General features: G+C 53.8%; 1 protein-coding gene across 1 annotated transcript in view; it reads right to left on the bottom strand.

The window, feature by feature from the left end:
• C3 (complement C3) overlaps positions 1–11148 on the bottom strand; it is a 35097-nt gene extending 23949 nt beyond the window's left edge. The window contains exons 1-17 of the mRNA XM_060146712.1: positions 11078–11148; positions 10382–10574; positions 9394–9556; positions 9226–9296; positions 7117–7211; positions 6931–7013; positions 6735–6825; positions 6536–6638; positions 6286–6412; positions 6019–6134; positions 5772–5918; positions 4869–5078; positions 4550–4756; positions 3102–3260; positions 2612–2741; positions 2263–2334; positions 1884–2081 (exon numbers count right to left, since the gene is read on the bottom strand). Coding sequence (XP_060002695.1) covers positions 1884–2081; positions 2263–2334; positions 2612–2741; positions 3102–3260; positions 4550–4756; positions 4869–5078; positions 5772–5918; positions 6019–6134; positions 6286–6412; positions 6536–6638; positions 6735–6825; positions 6931–7013; positions 7117–7211; positions 9226–9296; positions 9394–9556; positions 10382–10574; positions 11078–11148 — 2236 coding nt within the window. The remainder of the gene's footprint in view (positions 1–1883; positions 2082–2262; positions 2335–2611; positions 2742–3101; positions 3261–4549; positions 4757–4868; positions 5079–5771; positions 5919–6018; positions 6135–6285; positions 6413–6535; positions 6639–6734; positions 6826–6930; positions 7014–7116; positions 7212–9225; positions 9297–9393; positions 9557–10381; positions 10575–11077) is intronic.
• Between the last annotated feature and the right edge of the window lie 2687 nt (positions 11149–13835).

Genomic DNA, 13835 nt, shown 5'->3' with positions numbered 1-13835 from the left:
TTTTTCCTGTCTTTGATTTCCAAGGGAATGAAAACATTTGCATGAATCAGCCTCTAAAAGCATCATTGGCCCCCAAGCACCATGCCTGCTGTGTCTGATGGTTACGTCCATCCTGAAAGCAACGGGGTGAGCTGAGATTTCCCCAGACTTGGTGGAGATTGTTGATGAGATGGTGGCCTTTAAATGCCAGCTTGACCCCATCTGCACGTAAACAAAGCCGGGCTGGAATAGAGTTCAACCCTGGCTGGGCTTTCCTCAAAAAACGCTGAACAGATTTTAATTTGGTTCTGGGTCTGCCTAACGACAAAGTAGGTGGAATTCCAGAGATGCCCAAATCCACCCATCAAAGTGCCCTTGGGGTACTAACTTTTAATCAACCCTCTGTCTCACCCCAATTGGCTACAGAAATGACACAATGCTGGAAAAAAAAACACAAAACATCCGTGTGCGTAAATTATACCCCAGTAAATCAGAAGTTTTGTCCAAATTTCCTCTTTGCGAAAGAAAAGTCTTGGGTCACTGGAGCAGACAGCACCATGTCTAGTTATTGCAATTTGCAAAGAGACTGAAGGTAGAAGTCTTTGTTCATGCGTGTTGGGAATCTTGGTGTCTTTGGAGTGGGGGAGGGGTGGAGGAGTTGCTAGCTTTCCAGATAAAGGGATTTAGACCTACTTGACCACTTTGGCAATGGCGGCCACTGAGAGGTGTCTGCAAACATTCAGTTTTGACAAAGCGCATCCTGGCAGAAAAGTCCTTCTCTTAGTTGAGACATATTAAAAGATGTTAAAAAAAAGGAGGGATCAGTTCACACCGGGGTCCTCTGCCTCTCAGCAGACGGCAGTGGGGACTCTTGTTAGTTCTGTAAATGCCACTTTGTGGTGGAGACCATTCTGGTTTTGCTTGAAATGGGCTTCTAAGAGAATTTTCTTTTGGCTTTGCTTAAGACTGACTTGGCCTGAGATATAAAGTTTCAAGTGTGTACATCCAGAACTGAATGAATGAATGAATGAACGAACATCGATTAGGCGTAAGTTAGGCACCTCTCTTTGGACGGCAACATGAATTAGTTTTCTTTGGTGAAGGCAAGGCTAGAACTCATCTTAGTCTTCCCATTGGCAACTAGTGTGACCAGCCCTATCATCTAGAACGTGCCCTCAGACCACGGATGTCCTGGGCACTGCTAAGGTCAAACTTCAGAGTGACAGGGCCAGGGCCAGGATGACCCTCCCAGGCAGGAAGTTCCTTTGCCTCAGGATGAGCCTTCCAGGCAAGGGAAGAAGGACCTAGTCCCCCACTGGACTGGGTCCTTCTTCCTTCAGACCTGAATCACCTAGCTCCTCATCTGAAGGCTTCTTTCTTCCTCCGACAGGCGCCTCCTCTCTCCTCGGATAAGCACCTCCCTCCTTGGACAGGCACCTCCTCCCCCCTTGGACAGGCACCTCCCCCCCCTTGGATAAGCACCTCCCTCCTTGGACAGGCACCTCCCCCCTTGGACAGGCACCTCCTCCCCCCTTGGACAGGCACCTCCCCCCCTTGGATAAGCACCTCCCCCCTTGGACAGGCACCTCCCCCCCTTGGATAAGCACCTCCCCCCTTGGACAGGCACCTCCCCCCTTGGACAGGCACCTCCTCCCCCCTTGGACAGGCACCATCCCCCTTGGATAGGCACCTCCCCCCCCTTGGACAGGCACCATCCCCCTTGGATAGGCACCTCCCCCCCCTTGGACAGGCACCTCCCCCCCCTTGGATAAGCACCTCCCTCCTTGGACAGGCACCTCCCCCCTTGGACAGGCACCTCCTCCCCCCTTGGACAGGCACCTCCCCCTTGGACAGGCACCTCCTCCTCCCTTGGACAGGGGCCTCCTCCCTGCCCCCCGACTCACTCCTGGCCAGCTCCAGGGTCCCGTCGCGGCTGTGCTGCAGCCGCAGCTGGGCGATGTATTCACAGCAGTCCAGGAAGGCCTTCACGCATGCGTCGCCTTGCAGGATGAACTGGGCCCGGCGTTGGCACGGGAACTTCATGGGGTTGTCCCGCATGCCGTCCTCACAGCACTTGCGCAGCTCCTTGTTGTACTGACCGGCTGTGGGAGCACAGATCCCCCGCCCCGCGCGCCCTCAGCCTCGAAGCAGGAGGCACTCAGGACAGACCCCAGGGAGAACTTCCCCACGGCCAGGCCCTCCCCCTCCCTCTCCGTCTGGGATCCCGTAGGGGCTGGATCTCGGGTGGGAAGCGGTGGGCGAGCGCCGACGGAGGGCTCCCACCTTTATCCATCCTCTTTTCCATGAGCTGCACAGAGCGGCGTCGGCGGGGGGCTGGTTTCGGGCACTCAGGATCTACGGGCAGGTGGACCGGGAACCAGATGCATTAGGCATCTACTGTGTGTCCTTGGTTTCCTCCCCACAGTGGCCCCCCGTGAGGTCGGGGTGTTATTGCTCCCATGTGACAGATGGAGAAACTGAGGCTCCGAAAGAAGGAATACGCTAGATGGTGGCGGAGGCGGGACTTCAATACCCCCACCCCCATCCCAGAGCGCCGCCCTTAACCTGTTCTCAGTCTCTGGGAGGTGGAAGCCCTGCCCCTCCCTAGCCCTGCTGCTGGCTGCATCCTCACCTGCCCTCTGGGCGGTCTGTAGGCCTTTGCTGGTCTTGAGGGCCAGCCCTGCATCCGTGAAGACGCCGGCATAGTCCCTTCCACTGCCTGGGGTACAGCCAATGTCTGCCTTCTCCACTACGTCCCAGATCTGCAGTGGGGAGTGGAGGCCGAGAGTGTGGCGAGATCGGGTCAGCCGTGCCTCCACCGATTGGCCAACACGTCCATCCAACCCCACCCCATCCATCCTCATCCTGGTCCCCAGGCTGGCCGGCCATGGTGGACCATCTGGAGTTAGACCTGGAGCTGTGTCCATCCCCGGGACCATCCCCAGCCTGGACCCTTGTCCATCCACATTCTCATCGTCAACTTGACTTCAACCCATCCCCGTATCTGCGTCCATTCGGACCTCTACACTTAACCCACACTCAGACCCATTTGTTCCCCCAGCACCATTCCCACCTCAACCCAACGCCGTCTCTAAACCAACCTCAGTGACGCGGGGGCATACCTTACTCTGGGTCAATTTGTTCTTCTTATTCAGCACAAACACGCCCTTGTCCACGGCCACCAGCCCCACTCGGGACCCCTGGTCAGCCTCGATCTTCAGGGTTATCTGTTGTCCAGGCCTATGGTGCTTCTCTTCCTTCCCGCCATTTTTCACCACCAGCTATGGTCAGGGGTGGGGTTGGGTGGGGGGACGTTTGGAGGGGAGGGAGGGAGAAGTCAGCCCTGCAAGGCCCTGGTCTCTGGAGGCCAAAGACAAAGGAGGTCCTGGGCTGGACTGAAAGGAGAGAGAGAGGAAGGGAGGCAGGCAGAACCGGCATCAGGCAGAAAGTCAAGAAAAGAGAGAAAGCCAGGAGCAAGAGAGATACTGAGTACAAGCTTCCAGTTACAAAATAAATGAGTCTTGGGGATGAAAGTCAATAACCACGTAGTATCTCTGTATGGTGACACATGGTCACTCACTAGACTCATCGTGGTGAACACTTTGAAACGTAGAGAAATATCGAATCACTATGTTGTAGACCAGGAACTAACATAGTAATGTAGGTCAATGGTACTTCACGACAAACAAACAGACTCAGAAAAAGAGATTAGATTTGTGGTTACCAGAGGTAAGGGGAGGGGGAACTGAATTACAACTTCCAGTTGTAAGATGAATAAGTACCGGGGGTGTAATGTACAAGATGCAAATATATATAATTAACGCTGCTGTACGTTATATATGAAAGTCATTAGAGGAAACCCTGAGTTCTCACCACAAGGGAAAAGATTATTTTTTCTATTTCTTTAATTCTGTACCTCTATGAGATGATGGATGTTCACTCAACGTACTGTGATCATTTCACGATGTACGTAAGTCAAATCATTATGCTCTACACCTTAAAGTTAGTGCTGTGTGTCAATTACATCTCAATAAAACTGGAAGAAAAAAAGATACTGAGACTGAAACATAAAGGGAAGAAAAGAAGAAGAGAGAGGCAGGAACCCTGCAAATGGAGGAGAGGAACAGATTCAGAAGGTTGGAGAGAGGTCTTCCCTGGTGGCGCAGTGGTTGAGAATCCGCTTGCCAATGCAGGGGACACTGGTTCGAGCCCTGGTCCGGGAAGATCCCACATGCCGCGGAGCAACTAAGCCCATGTGCCACAACTACTGAGCCCATGTGCCACAACTACTGAAGCCCACGCGCCTAAAGCCCATGCTCTGCAACAAGAGAAGCCACCGCAATGAGAAGCCCGCGCACCGCAACGAAGAGTAGCCCCCGCTTGCAACTAGAGAAAAGCCCGAGTGCAGCAACGAAGACCCAACACAGCCAAAATAAATAAATAAATAAAATAAATTTTCAAATTTTAAAAAGGAGTTGGAGAGAGACAGAGCCAGAGGGCCCAAGATGGGGAGAGTGACAGCCAGGTGGAGAGTCCCCAGATGGGCACAGAGAGATGCCACAAAGCTTACCGTGCCCACACATGAGTCCTTGACATCCACCCACACGGAGTCGGCCACCACCTCCCACTGGTTGTTGCTGGTGATCAGCGTGTAATAGGCCACCAGGCGGAAGGAAGGGATGAAGTCCGGTGTGATGGTCATGGGCAACACCACCAGGTCCTGGCCGGGCTCTCGCACCTGCCGCCCCACCTTCAACAGCTTCCCCTTGTTCATGACCTGGGGAGAACAGGTCGGTATAAGTATCGGAAAGGTAAGAGGGAGGATGGCGGGGGCAGCCGGGATGGTGGAGGGCTCCCGGGGGTGCTGGGTGTTCTAGGAAGCCACAGACCAAGTAAGTGTAGTAGTGGATCTTGGCTTGGTGGCTGGGGTCCGTGCGCAGGTGGAAGTTGACATTGAGAGTCTCCCCAGGCCTGAGCTCCACTCGGGGCACAGAGAGGTGCAGGTAGTTGTTGGAGTTGCCCTGGGTGTTGTAGGGTAGGGCCTGCATGGTCCTAGTCGCCTGTCGCGCCTCTGGGATATTCTCCTTCCGCGTGCGTACCTGGGCGAGGAAAGATGGATGCATGCTGGCCCCCCAGAGATGTCCACACCCATATCCCTGGGAGCAGGGAACATGGTATTTTATGTGGCAAGAGAGACTTTGCAGATGAGATTAGGTTAAGGATCTTGAGGAAATGGGGAAGAGATGGGATTATCCAGGTGGGCGCAATGCCATTGCAAGGGTCCTTATAAGACGTCTAGGCAGAAGGTAGGACCCTGCTGTGCAGATGAGAACCCTTCTATGCGTGCAAACTACCGTATATATGTAGGATGGATAAACACCAAGGTCCTACTGTATAGCACAGGGAACTAGATACAGTATCCTGTGATAAACCATAATGGAAAAGAATATGAAAAAGAAGGTATATACATATATATATATACAGTTATATATATATATATTCAGTCATATATATATATATATATATATATATATATAACTGAGTCACTTTGCCGTGCAGCAGAAATTAACACAACATTGTAAATCAACTATGCTTCAATAAAATAAAGTAAAAAAAGAGCCCTTCTATGTAAATGAAAACATCTCTCTGTGGATGGTACATCCCTTTATGCAAATGAAAGGACCCCCCGGATGCCCAGGACAGGATCCCTTTGTGCAAACGTCAGGACCCTGCTCTACAGAATCAAGCCCCCTGTCTCCTGGTGTGGGGTCGCGAGGCTGGCCTGGACTCACGGTGATGGTCAGGGGCTGCCGGTCGTTGAGTGTGTTGATGCTCAGCTTGGCCACGCCGTCCTCCTGGGTCAAGGACTGCACGTTGGTGCCCTGGGTCACCACCGGGATGTGGCGGGCAGGGGAGCCGTCGGGGTTCGTCACGAACACCTGTGGGTGCAGGCCAGGTGGAGGGGGTTCAGGCAGACCTAGAGGCATGGTCAAGCTCAGAAGCGGTGGAGGGGGTTTGCAGCCCCGCCCTGGGTCTCACCATGAGGTCGAAGGGCATGGCGGGTTTGAAGAACTTGGGGGTCTTGGTGAAGTGGATCTGGTAGGGGGAGGTCACGATGGGGATCCCGGTACGCTCTGCCTCCACCATGTCGCTGCCTGAGGGGGGCCAATCGTGAGGGTGGGCTCCTGGGCCACTCCTCAGGACCAGGCCTCCCCCCTCAGATTGGACTCTGCCTTCATCCTGGGCCTCCCATCTCAGACTGGACCGTACAGTGGTGCTGGGCCCCTGCCCTCAGCCTGGCCTCACCTGAGTGCAGGATGACGGTGACAGACACGTATAAGGACTTGCCCACCAGGGCGTCGGCTTGGGAGGGCTGTACCCCGTTCAGCAAGACCTGTCGTTGCAGTTTGGCCTCCCCAGTACCGTCAGTGATCTGGGGGAGACAGTGAAGGCTCAGCGGAGGCGGGGGTTGGGGTGGGGAGGGGGGCTCAGGTGCGGGAGGGGCGCTGATGGGGACAAGAGTGGAAGAGACGTAGAGGGGGCCTCTGTCAGGTACCGGAACACGGGTGAGGGAGTGGGCCAATGAAATCCTCCGTTCGTCGTCCTGGACTCCAAAGATGACGAAAGCCGTCCCGTCCACATTCTCCCCGTACAGGAACCTGTGAGGCGGGAGAGCCTCAGATTCTCCCCCCTCCAAACTCCTGTGGGCTGTGGCTGAGCCCCTCCCCCCAGCTGGTCCCTCCCCTGTCCCTCACCTGGCAATGATGTTGACTTTCAGGCCGTTTGGGTCATCGATGTAGTAGAATTTCTCTTCAGGCTCCACTTGGACCTCAAAACTGGGCAGTACTGGGGGAACAGGTCGTGGTGGGCAGTGAGCCAGCACTGGGCCCAGAATTATGTGCTCCCCCCTCCTTCCCCACGCTCCCACCCGCGGCTCCCTGCTCCCCTTACCGTATTCCTTCACCTCAAACTCGGCAGAGAAGACCTGCTGCGGAGAATCTTCGTAGTGGGCTTTGATCTTCCACTGCCCCATGCTGTGGCGAAAGCAGGCTAGTGATCTGACCAGACCTAGCAGCCCCCCACTCCCTCTTCTGGGGTAGGGGAGCCCTGAACCCCCTCCTGGAGAGCGTGACATACTTGACCAGCTCTGGGATGTTCCAAGACAAGGGCAAGATGCCAAACTGGTTGTGAGAAGACAGGGAGTCCCGCTTGATGGGAATGCCATCGGGGGTCTGTGGGGAGACAGGGAGAGAAATGGCTCTTCAGAGACCAGGCTTAGCCCTTTGGCTCTCCCCTCCCTCTCTGTGTCTGGACACTGTATCGTGTCTACAGGGACAGTGGTTAAGAACATGCACCTGAGCCAGTCAGCCTGGGTTCAAATCCCCACTGTGCCACTTACAAGCTGTGTGATGTGGGCAAGTTACTTAACCTCTCTGTGCTCAGGGTGCACATCTAGAAAATGGAGATAATTACAGCTCCTATGTCACTGGTTTGGTATGGTGATCAGTGTCTCTCTGAAGACTAATAAAAACTAGCGTTTATCACCTACTTTTGTGCAGGACCCTGCACTAAGCATCTGATTTGTATAAATCACACATAATTGCCCACATTTGCCTTTTTTGACCTAAAGCATAGCAATGTCGCATGGCTTGACCTAACACACATATCATTTCATTCGTTGCCAACAGTTAAACAACAGGAGACATCACATAGGAATCTGGTGTTCCGGCTTCTCTTGGAAATTGGGGTAATTGTGGATAACGTGCTCCTGTCGGCACAAGGTGACATTTCATGGGAGCCGGGCAGCTCTGTGCCTTTAGAGGAGGTGTGTGTTGTGTTCTCTGTTCCCCGCATATCCCACAATCCCTAAAGCCAGCTCACAGCCTTCAGAACCTGGTCCCTGTTAGGTTTGTGTGATCTCAGTACATACTCACAAAGACCCCGTGAGGAGCACATACTCCATTCCTTCCCTTCCTTCTCTCTCCGTTCCTCCTACACCTGTTTTTCCCTGCCCATCGCTCCCTGCTTCTTTCTCCCCTCTCCTTCCCTCTCTCCCTTCTTCCAGTAAGTTTTTATTTACCCTACTACCTGGCAAGCATGGCGTCAACAGATAATTCCTTTCCGTTTGGAATTTAAGTTCAAAGGATGTTGGGAGAAGGTGCAATTAACAAATGAATAAATCCAATTTAGAAGATGCTAAAGGGAGATGGCCCGGAAGGAAAATAAGAGTGGAGGAAGGGAAAATGAGAGTGGAGTGCCTGTGTGTGTGTGTGGGGGGGGGGGGTTGGGGGGGCGGGTGAGAGAGGGGGTGTTGCAATTTTTTTTTTTTTTTTGCGGTACGCGGGCCTCTCACTGTTGTGGCCTCTCCCGTTGCGGAGCACAGGCTCCGGACGCGCAGGCTCAGTGGCCGTGGCTCACGGGCCTAGCCGCTCCGCGGCATGTGGGATCTTCCCAGACCGGGACACGAACCCGTGTCCCCTGCATCGGCAGGCGGACTCTCAACCACTGCGCCACCAGAGAAGCCCTGGGTGTTGCAATTTTATGGGGCGCTCAGAGAGGTCTCACTGTAAAACTGGGACACTGGGGATATTTAAGCAAAGACTTGAAGGAGGTGATGGAGCAAGCTGTGCGGAAGTTTGGAGGAAGAGGGTTTTTTGGGTAGGGGGAATAGCCTGTGCAAAGGTCCTGGGGCAGACTGTGCCTGGGCTGTTGGAGGAACAGTAAGGAGGCCGGTGTGGCTGGAGCAGAGTGAGCGAGGGGGAGACAGGGAGGAGGTGAGGGCAGGGAGGGGACGGGGTAGGTAGGGCCAGGCCTAGTGGGCAGCGGGGAGGACTTGGGCTTTTACCTCGAGGGAGGTGGGAGCCCTGGAGCGCTGCGGGCAGAGGAGGGGGTGCTCACAAGCGCCCTCTGGCTGCACTAGCCGGAACAGACTACATAGAATTAGCGTCTGTCATTATCCCAATCTTCAGATGAGGAAAAGGAGACTTGGAAAGGTGAAGTGACCTGCCCAGAGTCAAACAGTGACCAGGGGTTTATCGGGACCCAGAATCCACGGGCGCAAGCATCTCTCTATGTAGTCTCCCCGGGCCCCCGCCCCCTCTCCCCATCTGTGTGCCTCTACATATTTCTTTGCCTTTAGGTCTCTGCTGCTGGGCTTTTGCCGGTGTCTCCTTTCTCTGTCTCTATCTCTTTGTCTCTCCCCGAGTCTCTGCCCCGGGTAGGTCTGGGGCCCCGGTTGGCTGGTACCTCAATGCTGACGATAACTGTCTGGCCCACGGGCAGCAGCTTGTGGTCAACGGTAAAGATCCGATAGAGGACTGAGACGAGGCGGGAGAGAAAGGGAGAGCTGGGTGAGGCCCTGCGCCTCCCCCCAGCCCTGCCCCCGGCCCTCTCCAGCCACCCCCAGACCCTTACCCGTGGAGCCTGGGGTGTAGATGGTCTTGTCCGTCTGGATGAAGAGGTACCCACTCTGAAGGCTTATCAGCACCACCTTCTCCACCAGGACGTTCCCGAAGGCCGCCTGGACAGTCACGAATTTGTGCCCCTTCTCTGATTTTAACTCCTTGCTGGCCGGGATCTGGGCATGAACAGGGGATTATTAGGCATCTGCTCTAGGGCCCCTTGTCTTTGGCTGGATCCACACCTGCCCCTCTTCACAACAGAGCCTGCCCATCACTCCTGGTCTCCCTTGTTTGCCAAGGTTTGGGGAAAAAAAGGGTACTTGGAGAGAGGGCAAGGGCAAGAGAGGGGGTGGGAGTCAGAGGGAAGGATGGGAAGGGGGAATCAGACAGTGGGCTCAGAAGAGGGAGGGCTCAGAACGGGAAGGGGACTCCGAAAGAGGAGGAGACTCAGAGAGGGGAGGGGCTCTGAAGGGAGAGAGGGCTTAGAGGGGGAGGGGCTTGGAGAGGAGGGGCTCAGAAATGGGGGGGGGCTCAGAGATGGTCCTGCTTGGAAGGGGGTGGAGTTGAGAGAGATAAGGGGGCTATGTATAGCACAGGGAACTCTGGTCAATATTATGTAACAACCTAAATGGGAAAAGAACTTGAAAAAGAATATATACAGGTATATGTATCACTGAATCACTTTGCTGTACACCTGAAATTATCACAGCATTGTTAATCAACTCTACCCCAATATAAAATAAAAAGTTTAAAAAAAAAGGTGGAGGCACCTCAGAGAAAGCACTGGAAGAAGCAGCGGGAGGGGCTCAGCAAAGGGAGGGACTCAAAAGGGGCGGAGATTCAGAGAGGGGAGGGGCTCAGAATGGGGAGGAGACTCAGACAGAAGGGGCCGGGCTCAGATAGAGTGGGTGGGGCTCAGAGAGGGAGGAGGGGCTCAGCAGCCGGAGCGCTCAAAGAGGGGGTGGGGTGTCAGCGGGGCTGGGCTCCCCGTGCGTGCCCACCTTTATGGTGACGGTGCCCAGGTAGCCATTGGCACTGTTCAGCTCGGTGTTTTCGCTGGACAGCACTTGTTTCTTGGACGGGAAGTCGTGGACAGTGACGGCGACTGGTATATTCCCTTCCCCTTCGTGGGCCTCCAGCACCACCGTCTCCTCGCTCTCCAGACGCAGGATGTTGGGGGTGATCATGGAATACCTGCCAGAGGGGATAACAGGGCATGGAGCTGTCATGCCTGGAGCCCGAGATGCCAGCCCTATCCGGTTAGCGCTCTGCCCCAGCCCCTGTTCCCACAGGGGATCTGGTGACCGGCAGACAGCTCAGGGGCTTCAAATCCCATCAACTCCTGAACCTTCAAATCAAAACCACCAACTCTGGGAGCCCTGACCCCTAAATCTTTAAACACCCCAAGTCTCTAAACACCCAACCCTGGAACACCCTAAACTTCTCCCTAAACCTCTAGCACCCCAGACCTATAAATACAGCCAACTCCACCTCCTCATTCACATACACCCATACGAAATCCCTAAACCCTTAAATCCTGAAACTACAAACTCCCAGATCCTATGAAATCCAAACTTCCCGTCCACAGAATCACCCAACACCGTGCATGCGCCCTAAACTTGCAGGGACCTGTACCCACAAATGCCCACTCCTATCTCAGAAGCAGCCTTGTTTGGGGTCGGGCTGTGACTACTCACATGGGGTCCCCCAGGGCCAGGGGGAGACTGGCCAGCAGCAGCAGCAGACTGGGACCCGAGGTAGGATGCATGGTGCCAGGACAGTGAAGGGACAGAGGGATGGAGGGACAGAGAGACAGAGGGGCAGGGGGAGGAGTGAGCAGAGCTTGCTGGAGGCTGCCTTTTATCTAGCTCCCGCCTTTCTCCCTCATCAGCCCAGCCCTCCACTCCCCATGGGCTCCCCACTCCCTGGTACTGCCCCAGATTTCTCAATAGTATTTACTAAGTTTTTCAGTCTGTGGGGCAGCATGAACTTGGGGTAAGTAACCCGAGGGCATGTCCTCCTGCAACAGGAACACAACAGCCTCCTGCCCTGGGCTCCCTCAGGGTCAAGGCCAGCTGGTGAACAGGGATCTTTCCCTGTCACACCCACTTGGTAGTAGAGGAAAATTGAGGACAGAGGGGCCCCCCCACCCCAGATATGTGGGCCTGATCCTCAGTCCGCTTTTGGCTGTGCATTTATTCACCAAACCCTCCCTGTGAGTCCATCTCTATGCTGGCAGCTGGAGTCCCACTTCTAGAATCTTCCATGCTGGGGTGGGGGTGGGGGACAGAGTCCAGCACCAAAGCTTGTAGCCCCATGGAGTGCCTTCCCCAGTGGAGAAGAACTCAGCTTCTTGGGGGGTCAGGGAAGGCTTCTTGGAGGAGGGGACATTTCAGCTGGGCTTTGAAGTATGTGTAGGAGCTCACCATCCAGGTAAGAATGTTTTCTAGGGCAAGGAGAGCCTGGAGCTCCCTTCACCTCCTCTCATCAAGAAACCTGAGTAGTGGAACTTCCCTGGCGGTCCAGTGGGTAAGACCCTGCACTTCCACTGCAGGGGTCACGGGTTCAAGCCCTGGTTGGGGAATTGAGATTCCCCCATGCCTCAAGCTGTGGCCAAAAAAAAAAAAAAAAAAGAGGCCTGAGTGGCTGTGATGGTTTATAAAAGTCATAATTGAGGAAAGTCCCATGGCTAACTTTTGTGTTACATCAGCAACCTCTTAGCATATTATTATTATTATTAAAAAATGTATTTAACTTTTTGCATACTCCTATGGTTCCGCATCTAAAAATAACCTTCCTCCTGCTCCTATCGCTAGCCGTCAGGGTCTCAGACATGACCATGTAACCAAATCTTGTGTTTCTTTCCAGAGGTATCTTATGTGTTTACAAATGTTCACACGTTTTAAAAGCAAACATCAGCAAAGCTCTACACACTCTTTCTTCTGGTCTCCCTGGGTTACACCTTTTGCTGTTTCATAAACAATATACCTTAGACATTGTTTAATATCAGTGCTCAGAGAGCTTCCTTGTTCTTACAGGCAACTGCCTAGTATTACATTGTGTGGAAGTAACCAGACTGGTGGACAGACAGACTTCCTATTGTTACAAAACCACACTCCCTCCAGGGAGTAATCTTGAGCTTGCATTATTTCCAGCTCTCACAATTATTAAGTGGTAAACTTTGGGCAACTTACTGATAACCACCTGAGCCTCAGTTTCCTCCTGGAAAGTAGGGTTATAACAGCAGCAACTTCAAAGGGTTCTTATCGCAACGAGAAGAGATAATTCTGGATCAAAGCCTGCGTGCAACGGTAATCTTGCTAGATAGCGCTAAATTCTCCTCCATAATTATATTGATTTGCATACTTGCCGGCCCTGCACAGAATCGCCAATTTCCTCATGGCCTCCCCTTGAGGGCATATTGGCAAAACTTTGTATTTTTGCCTCGGTGTCATTTTAATTTGATTTTAAGTTGGGCATCTGGCGGAAGGGGGGATGTGAAGTCAGGTGTCGGAGGGGGATGGTGTGTTGATGGGGGATCCAGACCCCTGGAGGGCTGTTTTCCAAAGCTTCCTTGAAGGGGTTAACAGGGACCTCACTCTGATTTCCTGTAAACCGTGCCATTTTCCTGGTCATGCCCCCGTGCGCCAAGTAGGGGGTGGCGTGGAGCAGTAGAACAAACCTGGCTTGTGTCTGCTTTGATTGCGACACCCTTTCTTTGGAAGAGGAGGCGGATGAGGCAAACACCTGCTTACTTTCCAGATATGGGGTTCCACTTCTGAAACTGGGAAGGGGGCCACCTGCTAGGATTCCCCCAAACCCCAATATTTATCTTCCTCCCCTTTCCCCCCACCAAAATACCCACCCAGTCTCCTGGTTTCATTATATCCTTAAAGCATTCAGGGTTGTGATTTAACAACCTTGAGAAGGAATTCCTGCTGGCCTCGGTCTCCCTGCAAGCCTGGCTGCTCCTACCCCAGAGCCTCTGTTAGTACATCTGAGCAATGGGACTGATGGTAGTTCCTGCTGTTTTGACAATTAAGGGAACACAGATGGCTTGGAGCCCTGGGCTTGGAGAGAAGGCTCATGGCCATGGTGGTGGAGGTCTGGGAAGGGTCCTGCCCATGACCTCCAAGAATTGACCAGAGGGATGGAGGTGAAAATGGACCAAGGTCTCCTGGAAGGGAAGGAAACCAGAGGAATTCTTCCAGGCTTTTTCCTGGGGAATGGACATTTGCGCCCAGAAGTTTGGGAGGGCAATGGCGGGCAAGATAAGCCAGCAGGGGAGAGAGAGAAGGAGGGAGAGTGAGGCTGCTGGGCAGCTTCTAAGTGGGATATCTAGGAGACTCTTTTATTTTTGGCTGTGCCACTCCGCTTGCGGGATCTTAGTTCCCCGACCAGGGATCAAACCCAGGCCCCCTGCCCTGGAAACGCGGAGTCCTAACCACTGGACCG

The sequence above is a fragment of the Lagenorhynchus albirostris genome, chromosome 3 (genome assembly GCF_949774975.1).
Source record: "Lagenorhynchus albirostris chromosome 3, mLagAlb1.1, whole genome shotgun sequence".
Taxonomy (NCBI): Eukaryota; Metazoa; Chordata; class Mammalia; order Artiodactyla; family Delphinidae; genus Lagenorhynchus; species Lagenorhynchus albirostris.
The sequence above is the reverse complement of the archived record's forward strand: the minus strand, read 5'-3'. Positions and strand labels throughout refer to the sequence as shown.